Genomic DNA, 17297 nt, shown 5'->3' on the forward strand with positions numbered 1-17297 from the left:
GAGGCAGTAGACGTGCACATAGAGACATATAGGACAGTGCTGTAGCCTGCATAATGTACTGCTTAGAAACTGCCGTGTGCTTTAAGACAGCACCCAGAGCAATGAAAATTCCTCTTGTCAAGCAAAGCAGTTTATTCGCTTGTACATGAGCTTCTGTATCTGAGAGACTGTAGGTTGTATGAAACAGTGTGATGCTGTACAAATTTAATGTCATTTTGGTCCAAAGTAGTAAACTAAAATGCTGCTTCTACTTGCATTTCTCTGAAGTAAGTAGCAGGATACTTCAAAAGTTCTGCGATACTTTTGCATTTGAATTGTTTGACTTTTTACTATATTTATTGCATTGGTGCATGCAATCATTTTTGTGGATATGAAAGCCACCACTGGGAAAAGCCAATTTACAGGCTGATTGTGGAAAAGTGCTTGTAGTTATGTTTCTCCGAAGTGCAAAGCAGCCTCAACAATAGCTAAGCAGAACGCTGGGCAACTGCCACTAGTGGTTTTTGAAAAGAAAACCTGTTTCCCTTCATACCTTGAGAGGCACTGTTCTAGTGTTATGCCCCTTCCTTATTCTTTCTTTCACCACTGACTGTAAAAAATTTGGGTGTAAACAAAGCAGAGGCAAGTGCGAAATCCATTTATGAATTTTGTTAAAACATCGGCAGTCACTGGGCATCATAAAGCCTTGCAGTGCTACACTGCACATGTTATTAGGTGCGACATTTTAGAATCAACCTTGAGGATGCTCATGGGCATGTGCAAGGTTGCTCCAAAATTGCAAGTTTTCACGTTGCAGCCAAGTCTGTTTCTCCTCTACCCAAGAGTGGTCACCATGGTGTAAGAATATTATGCGAAGTGTGTGAACGGCACCCGTCCCAGCATACTGGTTTTGCATGCGCTTCAAACAGTTTCTGTAAGATGGCGCGCTCATGTTGGTGCCATCGGCAAACGAGCACAGCGAAAGATAAGAGCAAACACAGAGCAGCATATGGAAGACGTGAGCCCCGAATAGTGGAGACCAATGAGTGGTCCCTTCAGTGATGTGCGTACGGGTAACTGGTGTCATGTGGACCCGCCCGACCGCTCGTTTCGTACTATTGTCTGCTTACTTCAGCTCTTGCTTGCGCCGCTTGCGTTTGTTTGATATCATTCGTGCTTGTTCCAATTGTCATGGTGAGAAAGAAATGGGTGAACAGGTTAACAAAACCGTTCATACTGTGAGAAACCGTGCAAATGCAACACACGTATACCAGCGCAAAGCACACAGGTGCTCGCAACTGCGTGCGACGAACGCGAACGATGATGTGATGTCGATGTGGCTTTACCCTTTAGAACGAGCTGGCGGCCCTGAACATACAGCACTGCCCCTCGGAGGATGGCTGAAACAGATGCAAGTTGTTGGCGCACCCTCAGCACGGCGAGGCATTTGCACACCTCTCGTAATATTCTTACACTGTGGTGGCTACCTAAAATGTCTTGGATGGAGTTGCTCTACAGTATAACACTTATTCCTAATAGCTGTAGCACTTGTCCTTTTGGTACCATAAATTCAAGATACGTACACAGTGTCCCAGCTAACTTCAGCCAAAGTAAAAAAATATGCAAATCCCACGTAGCTGGCCAGAACCAAGGTAATGTTGTTTGCCGTCTCTTGGAGGTATTCAGATAACTTTTTCATTCCATCTAATTAGATAATTAGTCTGAATTAATAAACTTCTCAAATATTATATTTAGATGAAAAGTGTCAATGAGAAAATTGTAGAGCAACATCAAAAACTCCTGATTCGGCTTTCTGTTGCTCAATACGTGCTACATAAAAATGTTTTTCCTAGCTTCAAAGAAGCCCACAAATGCACACAAAATTTCTGCACCACTGGCCGCTCAAGGCACTTTGTGTGTATTCGCGGGCTTCTTTCACACTCTGAAAAACTTTTATGTAGCACGTACTGAGCAACAGAAAGCTGTATCGGGAGTTCATGTTGCTTTACAATTTTCTCATTGACATTTTTCATCCAACTATATTTGAGATGTTGATTAATTAGGGCTAATTATGTAATTAGGTAGAATGACAAAAATAATCTGAGTATCTCCAAGCGATGGCAAGCATTATCTTGGTTCTCTTCAGCTATGTGGCATTCGCATATTTTTAAAACTCTAGCTACAGTTAGCTGGGACAGTCTGTATATTCAGGACTGTCGATCTTTCAGTGTGGAATTTTTATATTCATAAGTTATCAGTAACATGCACTTTATTCTGAACAAAAAAACTCGGTGCTCTTCCACTCTGTGAAGAAGGATGACCAGCGAAGCTGTTTATGTAGACTGCTTAATGTGGAACTGCACCTCCACTGTGGGTCGGCCCGGCATTGCACTATCTTTGGGACCGGCCCACGTATAGGGAGTGCTTAAAGCCTGCTCCACCTCTGCTGTGAGTCGCCCGGTCACATTTGCTGTTTGGGAAAGTGGTGCCTTGATCAAGACGTCATCTCCAACCCATTTTGTGAAAGAGCTCGGCAAATGGATGACCAAATGAATTCCTCACAAATACATACGCCACACTCAAGCCACGGCTATTCATGAGGCAAAGAAGTGCAAGCAGTGCGAAAGCATTGTTCTGCATTTTGATTTTGCACAAAACTGGACAGTTCTTTTCTCAAATCAAACACATTCATACCATTGGCACATAAAACAAATATCTATTTTCACCTGTGTCGCCACAACAAGCAAAGCAACACGCAGCTTTGCTCTCATAATCGCCGACATGCATCACAACGCACTGCAGGCCTGCTACACCCTAGGTAGAGTACACGAAGCGTTAGATGATAAAGCACCCATCTACTGTCATGTAACATACGCCAGCGATAGTGCAGCGAGCAATTTTAAAAATAGGTACTAACTGTATAAGTTGTGCCATTCCAAGTACACCTCCGCGAGTTGGATATGTTCCACTACTGGGCATGGGAAGAATGCCTGTGACGGTGTGGATGGGCTCCTTAAACACCAAGCTTCCCTGCATAACCTGAGGTCTGGAAGACATTCAGTCGGCACATGAGATGGTCTCCCAACTTAGCAGCAACCTCAAGAATGTGTCCCTGCATCAAGCGCCTGCTGCAGCCATCAAGGAGCACTGTCAGCAGAAGTCAGTGGAGTGTTAGTCACCGGCGCGTGCCGGGAATTCAGTCATGTCATGTGTGGATGTGTGCCTGCAATCTGTCAAGCGGACATGTGCTGCCCGTTGCAAGAACTGCCACTAGCCAGCTGACGGTGATTAGACCTTTTTAATGTTATCTGCAAGGTACACACAATAAATTTTTTTCGAGTAGTGTCGAGTTGGTTCGTTCTTGCGTCCCAGAAAACACATTCTCTGTTCTTGCCACAATGAAAAACCCAGGTAAACCTTCCTTCATTTGTGGCAACCGTAGCCTTTTTTTTTTAAGAGAGAGTAAATGTTAACACAGCGAAATGAGTCATTGCGTCACTAAAGCCGACGCCCTCAACATGGGCCACTTTGGCCCATTATATTTTTTGAATAAAGCAAATGAGGAAACACATGATCACACCCACATTTTGCCCGACATGAGCGGATTTCGATCCATTTTTTCGAAAATTGGAAACAGTTTATTTATCTTATTTTTCGAAAATGTATTTTTTTAAAAAGCTTGTTTGTTTAAATGTATTCTTCTTCTCTTGGGTGTTTCATGTAGGAAGATCATGTTTGCATAAATGTTGCAATAAGAGCGTTTATATTTGACACATTTTTCAAGTTCCTGTGTAAAACATAAAATTCACCAAGTTGCATCAAAGTTACAAATTTTTCTTTGATTTGGGCCGTGTTTAAAAATTTTTTACATATTTTCCTTTGCGGACAGCATAAAAAAGAACGCATGGAACTAATTTACTGTGAAGTGCATTAAAACGAGCAGAGAAGTTATTGTGACAACGTTTTTAGTTTGCATTTAGTTCAGCCATTTAATCAGGCCATGAAATCGGAAAATATTGCAGGAAGTAACAGAAGGATGCTCACGTCGCCACCTTCAAATATTTTTTGGGGCTTGCTGGGAACGCTTCGCAGGAATAAAATTTTTGGTTCCGTGCAGTTTGAATATTCCTACATGAAATATAAAAAAAAAACAGACAAAAGAAATATATCAAGCAGACACGTATGTTCAATTTATCGTGGCATTGCCCTGCTTCACAGTTGACAATTGTTTGTCAAAATTGGTCTGTAGCCTTGCACGTAAACAAAGTAATACGGTGTGCGAGAGCAACAAGCATAATGGAATGTTGAGGTTTGATGTTTCAGCACATATATGGTTAGCCATTTGTACCGGTTCATTGTTATGTGCATAAATGTAATTCATTTTTAATGCTCCTAAATAGCTTGAGGAGTGCTTGATTTTCGTGCTCCACGGCAATGTTAATAAACTTGAAAAAATCTCGCAAACATACAGCAGCTGCATGACAGCAAAACCAGCAGAGTCATTTGCTGCATGGGCGGCATGGCACAAACCACCCTTTCATCCTTTGCAAAAGGAAGTGATGTCACCAACACTGTTTCGTTTGTAATTTAATATTTTGCTCCTGGCCTCTGCCACAGGAAACATTGGGTGTAGCACTGCCTATTGAGCTAAATGTGTGACCAAACATGTGACCAGCAGAATTCTGAAGTATAATGGCAGGTATATGGAGTTCTCGTACTCCCAATGCTCTGGTGTGAAACTATTTCTATCCATGGCAGCCATGCCAGCAAATAGGTCTGCAGCACGACACAAGTGCGTCTTCAGCTTCACAGTCCTTCATATGTAACTACGTTCTTGTCAGTCTCGTGCAACCGTACACGAAGCTGCAGCTTCCTGGGAAGTACCTTCGACAGCCTCTGCCACACAAACACTGCTACATTTTCTGTCGTGCTGAAAAAAAAAAAAAAATGTATCCAGCAAGATTACAGGACACGACAGTGCAGCCGTTTTCTAGGACGCAGTTGACATTTTTAGAAAGCACCTAAAGGCACATTTGACTGGCCATTTCAGAGCACTTGTATTACAAATGTTGCATAACATGGCAAACAAGCCTTAGTGTGAGCTTAAGCAGGCTCCAAGGGTAACAATGAAGCCAAATTAGCACTGCTATACCTCTTCATTCTAGTAATACAGATTTAAGGCTTTCTCTTGTGTCCTTTATAGCACAGCCAGAACACTCTAATGCAACCAGTCAGATGTGGGAATAGGAGCATGCAGTCTTGTACATTTTTACTGCCCCACAATTATATGCATGACATTCTCTTTTAGGGGCATGACACTGCGTACTCTAAGTTGTAGAAGAACAAAGGCAGAGTGAATCTGTGACCTGAATAGTTTCTGCAATTGGGTTTTGCAATGACTGTAAACACTGGACTGAATTATGTTGGTTCTTACCTGACTGCTTTTTCAAAATATGGCACATCCTTGTCCAGATTCTTGTGATCAAGAACATCCATCACTTCACTCTGTAAGGGCCATATATGTTGAGACAATGTACATGGTCCCTTGTTGGTATGGAGTAATTTTATAGACTGCACCATGTGCTGTTATTGCAGGTACACGATGCATTCAGGTAATTTAAACAAACCATGCAGTAAGGCTACAGCGTAAAATTTCAAACAGAGGGTTTACTGTGGACTGTTGTAATGCAGCTTATAACATGTCAGGTTATGCTGACTTAAAGTAATATACTATGCATTTGGCAAGCCAACTTTGGGACTCAGATGGCTGTTTAGGTATTGCATTGAAAGTAGTGTTGACCAAGCAATAGTGCTCATGCACAAACTTGCTTCATTCACCACATTAGTGTTTAATTGACTCTAGCAACTAGAATAGCTGTTTGATGGGTGACATATGACTAGGTCCTCTGCATATATATATATATATATACACGTCTGATTTATACAAGACTTGTCTGTTGCTCTTATAGACAAGATAAAGGACATGAGACAAACACGTGACAGGGCAGCCTTCAATTTAAGAATAGGGGCCCTATAACGTAAAACTATTCCAATATGTCTTTATTCTAATCTCCTGACATCAAATTCGCATAACCGTCGACACAAGCATCGGGTGGTCACCCGCAGGTTTGCCTGAACAGACCAATCAAACGCTCTCGTTCATAGGAGGTCACTTTTGTTTGCTTCAAAAACGAATAATGTTGCCTACACTGAGTGGCTTCTCTTATCTAATTGGCTGACAAGAGGCGAGGAGCGTGCTCAAGTGAAGAGGGATTCGATGGGGCTGAGTCACTGCACTGAAAATGGATAACTGCATGAAGAGGGTGGTGCCGGCATATGCGATTGGTCGCTTTCCCTTACTTAGCTGGCAGTGGCTGGTCGAACATCGCAGCGGCATGCAACGGAAGCTTAAGAATGATGCTAAAACAGATCCTCAGCAAAGAAGAGTTGGCAGAACGAGGTCGTCAGCATGCCAAAAGTGCTTGAAAACTTTACACGGCCACGCAAAAGCTTTTATTATATGCAAATAAACCCATGCTCTTTGGCAGGTGCAAGTAGCCGGTGCTTGAGCAAACAGCACAGCCATCTTTTATTCCTTTCGCAATGGGGCAGCCTGTGGCTATTCAGAAGAAAATTCAGTTTTGTTCGGCATATTAATGCATCTTTGACGCATACACGTCACTTCGACACGGTGAGTTCATGCAGCTTTGTGACATCGCGTGACACGCAGGTGAAGTGGGTGCAGCCTGAAAACTTTTGACCTATAAGCGAGGGCTAATGGCGAAAAGGCATCGAATCAGAAATAACCATTTTTATTTTGGTTGTTCAAATCATGCATAATCAGTGTGTGCACGTCATATCAGATGGAGAGCTATTGTGTTTTTCGTGACATCGTGTGACAGACAGGTAAAGTGGGGGTGCTCCAAAAAAGTTTTTCACCAATCGCGATGGGTTGATTGCAGAATTAGAATAGAAAAGTTTGGAATAGTTTTATGTTAGCGCCCTAGTTCTCTGCAAATGAAACAGCTGTACTGAATGAACTATCTTTTAGCGTGTGCTCATGAGTACAACTGTAGTAGCGTTAGAAATTGCACTGGTGGGAGCTTCTTCTGAGGGCATGACAAATATTAAAGGAAAAGTTCTCAGTAACTTTCTGCTGAAGGTTGCTTTTCAGAGCAGTACATAGCAGTGATGCAGAGAACCTGCCTAGTGATCTGATTTTTTTCCCTACACCTTTGCCGAGCTTTAAACTGGGCATTTTTCTACTGAACAACATGCATCTCAGTTGCCCCTTTGTTTACAACCATGCAGTTTGTCTATAGGTTAAAAGATTAAAATTTTTCTCAGATATTGCAGACATGGATGGTGCATGCACAAGTTTTTGCTGGAGCTTTCGTTCTTCCACACATTATAATGTATTCTGCTTTGAAACTGCAAGTTACTGTTGACCATGAGCTTGCTTTCTTTTTTTCTTCAGCTGTATATAAGCTTATGTTCTGTATAGTTCTTGCTAGTTTGTATCTGCTTGTCGGCAAATCTTCTTCTGATAACTTGTCATGTGTTTATGCCTATTCTCCATCTGCAGTAACAACTGTGTTCTTCCAGGGTTGTAGATAGTGAGAGACAGGTATCAGATGCATTTCAACAAGACGAAATTCAGACTAATAATTTGTCTCATATGACGAGTGACCTACAGCACAAAACATATGATGGAAGAGTGTCCAAGTTTGCAGTGAACCATTGTAAGCAGCACACAAATCGATGAAGATGACAAAGGAAGTTGACCTTTTACCCTTAGCTGCATCTAAAGGTAACATAACAAAGAGAGTACAAATGTTAAGGAGGCTGACCTGTATGCACTTCTTGAGGTCTGTGATGTTAATTACCATTCCTGTGTCTCTGTCTACCTGTTGAGGTGAAGTGAAACCAGAACAATTCTTTTCCAACATGCTTCATCAAACATGAAAGTATGTACACCACTTACAGGGCCGGTGACTGTAACCTCCACTGAAATGAAACATATCCTGTGATTAACCTGAAACACACTTGTTTGCATTGCACACTGCTGATGAATCCAACCTCTCGAGCACAATGTCAAACGAAGCACTTACGTTTATAGTTGTGACCATGACCATTTGGGTTGTTGCATTTTCCAAAAATGGCAGCATTTTCAGCATCTGAAAGGCATTGGCTGTGAACAGAAAAAAACATAGTAATTTTGAAATAAAGTCAGCACTGTTCATTGAGTTTGTCACACTGCTGGCTAGAACGAAATGTCATGTCTTTGAAAAGTGCAGATGGCATAATCTCTGTCTGGTGTTTAGACATTTGGTGGAGTGAGTGGTGTGAATAGGGCTGTCACCTGGCCACTTTTCGGCACAGCTGCTGTTATGCTCATGATATTAATGCTTCGTGTTTAATTTTTCTCACCCGAATGCATTTTCCAATCTTCCAGTCCTCCCTAAATGAGCAAATTAAAACCAGTGTGATGAAAAGATGTATGTGCTTGTTGATGGAGTGAGTTGACCTTTTGAATGTGGACTTCAAACAGCAACTTTCTGTTTTGCAGTGTCCTCAATTACCATGCAAGCTTCTTTAAATGTTGTGCATATCAGAAGCATGTGGGTTTAGCAGAGTTAGAACAACATAATTTAATACTTCAGACAGAAGATGCACACAAGTGCATGCATTAGTTTTACGCTGCTGGTGGGGGCACATTAAAAATCCCCTGGTGGTCAAAATTAATCTGGAGTTTCAACTACAGCATGCCTTATAATTAAATCGTGGTTTTGGCATGTAAAACCCTAGAATTCATTTATGATGCTGGTAAATAAGCAAATTATAGGAAAAGTGCACTCTTTAGATTATTTGCTTTTGTCGTTCACTTCTGTTTTTTGTTTTTAATTTGTATTGCCTTTGCACAACAACAATAACAAAAAAACTGCAAGCGCAATTAGGAGGCTGGCTTTTGTGGTACAAATTTAAGACTAGATTCATCGGCACTTGTACAAGCTATGCATGCAATCAAACACATTGCCTAAAACATGAATTGCTACAAGAATTGCTGTTTGCAAACTGGAAATCATAGCAATATGCATGGTTTATTTTATACACTTGCTCATTTTCAAGAAGACAGTGAAGGGGGCTAGGTTATGACTTAATTTCTACTACTTGCACTAAGTACTGCAGCTAGAGAAAGAAAGAATACAAAGAATGATATGTGCATTTACATGTTCCTTGTCTCTGTATGGAACACTGCACAAGCAAGAAACCAGAAAAAGAAAATGACCTTGCTCAAGCTGTTGTAAAAATATGCCATTGTGATAAGATAATTAACCTTTCATTGACAAGTGTTTTCTACAGGCAACATACCAGAACATTTTTTTCTTGCCGAGTTTTAGTATTGAGAATGAAGTTTCCAGCTAAATGTCTTGGCCAACACAGAATGACAGGCAGCAGCAGTCATTTGTTGGTTTAGAGCAGGAACACTGGACGAGGAAGAAGTTTGGCATGTGACTCACTGTCTTTTGAAAACAAGTTTAAAGGAGACAGGCCAATGCAAGATATCCAGCTGCAGTGGTGTCGCACATGTGATGTCGCACATGTGATGTTGCAAGTGAAATGTACACCTATGGTTCACATATGATGAAAGAGCTGTCTGTACAAATTGAAAACGAAGCCTTCGGTGGCTTGGGGTGAAGCCCACTTCCAGTTTCCTGCCGGGGGTTTTCTCTCTATTGGTGAAAAAATTACTGCAAAATATTTTCTTTTTGTTGATTATGCTTATTCTTGATGTGTTTTGCACATTTAGACACAAAATAAATTTTTTTCTGGGTATTTACATGCCCTTCAAGGGCTAAGCCATGGCTAACGTCCCAGTTTAATATAAAATATGAGGATTACCCCAATAGAATCAATGTTCCTGAATTTTCAGTGGTTTATACACCCCTCCTAACCTCCTTGTACACTCTGACCACTCCTCAACAATGTTCTCTACTCTCCCTCCTCCTCCTCTCATCCTGGGAAATTTTGAATATACCATAAACAGGCAAAAAATTGCTGCGAACAAGAGGTATTGCTAAATGAATTATAGACACTTGCACACCCCAGATAACCATCCATCTAGCATATATTTACAGGACTGTATGAATTGTAGATATTCAGTATGTCCACTGGACATTGTTCAGTGGATATCCAGATTTGTCTGGATAACATTGTGCCCATGCATGCACCAGATGTATGCTTTGCATCATCATAAATGCACCCAGAAAATTATAAAATGATACAACCGTCTCCCAAGCAAGAAACAGGCCAGCAAATATCTCATTGTCGCTTTCATGGCGAGCAAGTGCAGCTTATACACTATTGGTGGAGGTGATTTGTTGCTAAATAGGTCTGACGCAAACGACACACATGCATCCTGAGAGCAAACAATTTAACCATCTGTATTCTTGTCTTCGTCTAGCCACACCTCGGAGGGATGCTGTTCTCATTCCACCTCCCACTTGTGGCTCAATATATCACTTCCATGATGATACAAATTTGGCAGTTTTGCTCATATGGCAAAGCAATGACAGCAATAGTAAGATTTAGCATTGTGCACAAACTCCGCAGCTGGTGTTCTAAACATATGTGGGTACAGCATGCAAGACGCAGCACACAAGGCAACCGCTGCTGGGCAGAAGGAACACTGCTCTGGCAGCTACCAGGAATCTCACCACTGTTTTATACCACAGTATTGAAGGAGGTGTGTGTCGCACACTGATAGCGCACGAGATAGACTGACTGGAAACCATCAGCCACAGTCAGCACCCAGTGAAATATTAGATAACGTTAGCTTGATGTTTACTGTTCATTCCACGCAGGCCACTGCAAACACACACCAGCTCAGCAGTAATGCTAGTGTACTTATAGTACATATCCGCACAAAGCTCATGTCAGTACCAGAAGGCAGAATGCTGTTCTGGCTCTGCCACTGATCGAATCGCTGTTGTTCCTCAGTGACCTGGTGCAACCCACTCTGGGGGATTGGCCACAAATCGATTGTGCAGTGCGTTAACAGCGTGTCTACTCTGCTTCGTCGTTTTCGCAGTCAAATGTTTCTGAAATGCACCCTGCATCTCTGGAGACCCTCTTACCATAGAGTCTATTATAACTGGTAATATTGTGAGAAACTATGCCTTTAACCCTCTGCATGCCAGTGGCGCATGCACCGTCGATAGCGAGACGGCACGGCAACGCCAATGGCAGCACACCTCCGTATAATTGCTATTACAATAAAATAAAACAAATAAAGAGGGCGGCTTGGACTGCATTCGTGTGCGGTGTGGCTGCTGGCACAATATTTGTACTGTTTTGCTTGCGCTCAGCTTCAAGGTTTCAGCAGCAATAAAGTGCAGGCAGCTGCTCTGATAAAAAAATCAAAAATAAAGGATCAGCCAAATGTCGATGCTAATGAAGACAAGGTGGATGTATACGGTGGTTTAAGTGATTCAGTGATTGAACATTGTTTATCTCTTTCTTCTGTCTCTCTTACCTGTCCATTATTCACTCATTTTGTATGCCTTTAGTATCCTATTTCATGCTCGAATACGTCGACGTTGTCTTGCTTAGCGTCGCCACGTGTTGTGACTCTCTTTTTCTAGCATTTGGCATGCTAGCCTATTAGCCCCGAGTGTTTATGGCTTTTTCAAAACGCACGATGCACTCGTGCGACCAGCGGCCGGCGGCTCTTCATTCTCCCTGCTTCTCTGACAATTTAGTCAATATAACCAACTTCTCCAACCCACCCCCTGAACTCCTACTGGACTCACTTTTGTCATCTGGCAGAGGGTGCTAACCTTCTAGTTAGATGTACGTGGCCAGTGACATCACCAGCATATTGTCCACAACCAAAAAGAGGCTGTGCAAATGGTGGATGAAAACGTGGTTATAGCAGTGCTGTGTGCACATGTGGAACATTCTGTGGTTGTGACGGCTGCGTGACAATTGTGTACGTGTGTGGAACATGGGGCCCTATCACGTAAAACTATTCCAATCTGTTTTTAGTCCAGTCTCCTGATGTCGAATTTATGTAACCGCCAACGCAAGCATTGGGGGAGGGAGGGGGGGGGAGGTGCTCACCGAGTTGTTTCAACATCTAATGAAATGCTTTTGTTGTTTGTAGTATGTCACTCTGCTTTGAAAGCAATTAGCATTGGCTACCTTGACAGTCCTTTTTAAAATCTAATTGGCTGACAAGAGGCGAAAAGCATGCAGAAGTGAAAAGGGCTTCGGTAGAGCCGAGCTAGCGCAGTGAAAGTATATAACCAAATGAGGGTGTTGCCGGCGTCTGTGATTGGCCTGCTTCCACTTGCTTTGCTTGCGGTGGCTGCTCGAAAATTGCGGCAGCATGCAACGGAATGTTAAAGATGTTGCTAAAATCGATCCTCAGCAAAGAATTGGCAGAGCAATGTTATATATAGTTGCCCAAAGGGCTCAACAACAATTTATTGCCATGCAAAAGTTTAAATTATGCGCAAAGAAATCCATTCTACCTGGCAGCTCTGAGTAACCAGTGCCAGAGCGATCAGAGGGCAGCAATCTTCTATTCCTTTTGGAATGGAGCAGTCTCCAACTGTTCAGAAAAAGTCCACTTTTGTTAGGCATATTAATGCATCTTTAATGTGCACACATCACTTTACGGACATGATGTGTTCTAGAAATTTTTATTTTATTTTGATGTCGCATGACAGACAGGCAAAGTCGGCGCAGCCTGAAAACTTTTGACCAATAGCAGAATGGTGAAAAACGCGTAGCATTAATAATAATTGTTTTTCTTTTGTTCAGTCTAATCATGCGTAATCACTGTGTACATTTCATATCATATGGGGAGATTTAATAGTTTTCATTACATCGCGTGACAGGCAGGCGAAGTGGGGATGGCCCAAAAATTGTTTGACCAGTTGTGGAGGGCTGTTTGCAGAAATGGAATAGAAACAGTTTGGAATAGCTTTATGTTATAGTACCCACGGTGTGCATTTCTACATATTTCTGTGCATGCCAGTCTTCTTTGGTGGTCTTGTTTTTTCAATATTATGTTTCACGGGGCATTACATATGCAGATGCAGTTTGTCTGCAGTGACTCCATATAATGGAGTGTGCCTTACTTCATCTGTTTAGCTACAAATATTGCATTGGCTAGGGTACTGTATAGTTGTCCAACTGTTTCAATATAGAGCCGAACATCATCATCATGGCACTTGACGGCGGCACGGTAGATGGTGACAGTGATGCAGGCACTCTCACCCCACTCTATGACTAATTCTACTTATTTTGATTATATCCATAATTGCCACCTATTGCTGTGTTCTCAGCATGGAGAGGTATCATTTGATACATTTTCACATTCATGCGACATCTACAAGTTGCCCAACCAACCTTCTTTTTTTTTTTCTGGAAGTGGTTACAAGATAGCTAGATCTCAGACATGCTAAACCCGTCTAAGTCGGCTAAAGAGATGTCTTTGAAATTGAGCAGTTAGGCCTAACATAGCTTTGAAAGCGATAGCAAGGTTTAGTGTTATGCTGAAACTTTCTTACGGTGTGCTAAGAATATGGGAGGGGAGTCAAGAGTTCTAGCATATAGAGCAACCCTACGGTGGGGTGACGAACAGCACCCTGGCAGCTATTAGACGCCTCAAACAGCCTCAATGTTACACAAGATGGAAAACCACGAGTGTTTGTCTTGAAGTACACACTAGCGCAATCACTTGCCGTGTGCCAGCAATATTGAAGCAATAATGACATACTTTTGACTAATCATTTTTTTTTGCGCTAAATGAAGGTCGTCAATCTCCAAGCCTCCGAAAAAATGCACACACAAGGATTAGCACAGGACCAGTGCTGACTGCCAACAACATGTTTATTGAAGTCTGCACAAACATGTACTATTCGCAATGGGCTGAAAGAGAGAAAGGATGAAAGGGAAGGCGAGCCATCGTCAATCAACTCTTGCTGCACCCTCCGTCACAAACGTAAAAATATACAAATATAATATACACAATACGGACATAATCTGAACTGATTAACTTCTAACGAACTTAAGTTCCCTATAGCAACAAGTTATATAAGGGGCACTTGTGTCCATATTGTGTACTTTACATTTGTATAGTTCTACATTTGTGACAGCTGAGCAGCAAGAATTAATTGACGATGACTCGCCTTCCCTTTCATCCTTTCTCTCGTTCAGCTCATTGTGAAAGGTATATATTTGTGCAGGCTTTAATAAATATGTTGTTGGCAGTCAGCGCTAGTCCTTTGCTTTTACTTATCCATGTGTTTTTTGGCGCTGTTGATAATAAATAATCTGTACCAACTAGCTCGCGCCCAAACCCTTCTAAGACTCCAAATCCTAGAAAAAGGTTACAAGCCTCAGTGTGCCATTAATAATGGGTGTAATCCAAATGCACGGCCCATATATATAGAGTAGCGCCCTCTTGACTTAAAATTTGGATCTTGAAGACTATGTTGTTCCTGGTCGTTCCTTGAAAAAAGATAGTACAGAAGAGAAAGAGCGCTCTTCCTAAAGCCATTGGTGCACTGTGCAAAACACCGCCATGGGATTATATTACCAAGTCACCTAAGCTTCCACCCTTGTAGGATGCTATGTCGTGACGCCGCCGTATGTGGTCAAGTGAGATCAGTACACTACAACGTTTTGACACTCGCTACAGCTCGCTTGGTCGTCCGGTATGCTGTTGCATCAGCCCTCACGACGAGTAGCACCATACAAGCTTTTGCAATGCTTTTGCGGTGGCCTCACATGTAATTACATGCAGTCGCCCAGACCTCATTGTGGCGACGCTCAGGGAGCTCTCGTTAGGTCTCATGGACTCCAAATGAGGCATGCTTTCTTATGTCTCCTTTCCCCTTTCCTGCACTCCTGCCATGTAGATTATGCATGCTATCAACTCCCCCTCCTCCACGATGTGCAAGGCAGTAGCAGTAGCAGCAGTGGTGGAAAAGGCAAACAAAACAACAAAGCTTCGCTTTAAAAACAGGGGTGGGGCGAGACCAATAGAACTGAGGTATGCCTTAGACATAGGTAACTGTTAAACTGTATAAAACATCATAGTTTCACCCGAAAGGCAAAGTATTGTTTCTTATAGAAAATTATTCTATAGCTTTGCAAAGTAAGGTTAGTAGTTTCATTACAAACAGTAAGGTAAATAGTTTCGTTATAAATAGACGTAAGGTCAGTAGTTTAATTTATAATTGCAGTAATATTCACTAGTTAACTAAATTAACAAGCATGGTGTCATGCATCTACAGTCAAACAAAAACAAATCTCGCTCGATGACTGCGGCCATTTGCTGTCTGAATGCTGGCGTGATGAAGAGCAGAAGCAGCGGCGAGTGAGCGCTTCGTGCTGCATCTAGCTTCCACGCATCTCCGAAACCTTAGATTACGTGACCTCCAACACAACAGGCATGCAAGAACGGAGCACATACGAAGCTACTAGCCATCTCGGCACACGTATCTTTATACCCGCCGCAGATGACCTCCAAGAACAAGGCGCCCGCAGCCGCACTCAGCTGCACCACGGGCAGCAACGGCCGGGCCATAAGTGCAGACAGGCGCAACGCGCATTCTCTAAACTTGTTTTACCTAATGATCTTCGGCCAAGTGCTGGCTTCTTGACAGCGCCACCAGATGGCGCAGCGTGTCCAGAAAGGCTAGAGTTACTGTATACTGCACAGTAACTCTTAAGAAGTGTAAGAGAGAACTGCAGTTGCCACACGACGTGCTTCTTGACACTCACTCACTCAGCATTCGCACGCACCGCGGCGCACCATACATTTGATTGATTGATTGAAACTTTTATTAGAAGGGATGGCCCATGGCCTAAGATAGGGGTGGGGGCTAGGTGAAAGGAAGGATGCCTGCCTCCTTCGCAAAGGAGAGCAAAGCGTTGATTCTTCTGGTGGCATCGGAGGCCACGCGCAGGCTTCGTGGCAGCGGCGCTAGATGGCGTCGTGTTCGTAGGGAATAAAGTAGGGAAGCGGGTAAAAGTCGTCCCGCTGCAGTACAAGCCTCATGCATATGCCTCGTTTCGACGTTGGCAATTACCTTGAGTCGCTATATTGAGTCAATGCTATAGAGCATTAACGCGTCGACAGTCATCGTGAGATGGATTCATGCCGCAAATTGTTTCACCAAATGACACAAACAGTATGCGGTGGCCCAGTTAATTGTGCTGCACCTATTTAGTTGACGCGAACGCTCAGGTGACTCTGGTTATAATTATCGCGGAAGTGTTCGCGCCATGAGCGAGAGGGGAAGGCATACGGGGCGATCGAGGACGTCTCTCCGATATGCCGGCAGAAAAAGTAAGCGAAAATATAAAAACGGCTAATTTGGGGCTCTCGGAAAGCGCTCGCGTGGCCGCGCTGCTGTCATTCCCATAGTGCCAGCGGCCTCATCAACTTAACTTTCCCCAATGGGAAAAAACTCCTTCGACCCAACCTGCGTAGCTGTGCCTCAAATACGAATATGACGTTCTTCACAATCCTCCCCTCCCTCTGTCTCTCATCACATTGCAAATGCCGTTACAGAAAGCTTAATATGAAATTATGCGCTAACGGCAATTCCAGACCCAACAATATACGCATTTTCGTGGGCAAGGTTCTGATCGGTGTTGTTTAAGACGGGGCTGCTTTTTTCGTTGCGACGTTAGATTATATTAGGGCCTATATATATGTGTAACCGCGTCAAACAGAGGCCTCAGGAGTGCACCTGAGATTATAATAAAGGAGGCGCCGCCAATAACTCGAAATTATGACACGTTGTTACAACTAGTAAAAAACACGATCGAATAAATACAACTACATCCAGCCGCCAACTTGTGACGCTAAAGTTCAGCACTACCGCGTACCGCGACTTCTGCAACACCATCAGAGCTTTGCCATTTCGTGCCACCGTTCACACTCTAGCGCTCAGTTATGTTTTCTCCCAACCTCTAGCATTTAAAAGACCACTCGTATAGCTGTCACCTGTGCAAACGATGCGAAGCGCTGAAGGATTCAATCCGTGTGACAGATGCAACAGGTGTCGCAGTACCGTTCCTTTGCCCGTCCCCCATTGCGAAAGCAACAGTTCTGTGGTGCAAAAAGAAGTGCAACCTGCAGCAGCGGCAACAACGAACGCACAGCCGATTTCGAAAACGAAACTCGCGTGGGATCCAGCGAGAACCTTCGCGAAAGATTATTCTCTGGGTAGTAAAATGTTATCGCATTTTAAAATGTTTTTAAAATGTTTTTTTTAAATATAGTTCTCATT

General features: G+C 42.8%; 1 protein-coding gene across 1 annotated transcript; it reads right to left on the reverse strand.

The window, feature by feature from the left end:
- Positions 1–3815: 3815 nt before the first annotated feature.
- LOC139057527 (6-pyruvoyl tetrahydrobiopterin synthase-like) lies at positions 3816–17157 on the reverse strand. The gene is made up of 6 exons (XM_070535905.1): positions 17012–17157; positions 8091–8170; positions 7964–7986; positions 7830–7886; positions 5414–5484; positions 3816–4909 (listed from the first exon to the last, which is right to left on the reverse strand). The coding sequence occupies exons 1-6, from the start codon at positions 17098–17100 to the stop codon at positions 4786–4788; spliced, it is 444 nt and encodes a 147-aa protein (XP_070392006.1). The 5' UTR covers positions 17101–17157; the 3' UTR covers positions 3816–4785.
- Positions 17158–17297: the final 140 nt, after the last annotated feature.

The sequence above is a fragment of the Dermacentor albipictus genome, chromosome 1, assembly GCF_038994185.2.
Source record: "Dermacentor albipictus isolate Rhodes 1998 colony chromosome 1, USDA_Dalb.pri_finalv2, whole genome shotgun sequence".
NCBI classification, from domain to species: domain Eukaryota; kingdom Metazoa; phylum Arthropoda; class Arachnida; order Ixodida; family Ixodidae; genus Dermacentor; species Dermacentor albipictus.

Excerpts from the sequence above, each read along its gene's own strand:
- LOC139057527 (XM_070535905.1), bottom strand. The coding sequence starts at position 17,100 with ATGGGGGACGGGCAAAGGAACGGTACTGCGACACCTGTTGCATCTGTC. Across the intron at positions 7,887-7,963 it reads AGGTTACAGTCACCGGCCCT|GTAGACAGAGACACAGGAAT; the intron begins GTAAGTGGTGTA and ends TCACCTCAACAG. Across the intron at positions 4,910-5,413 it reads TATTTTGAAAAAGCAGTCAG|CACGACAGAAAATGTAGCAG; the intron begins GTAAGAACCAAC and ends TTTTTTTTTCAG.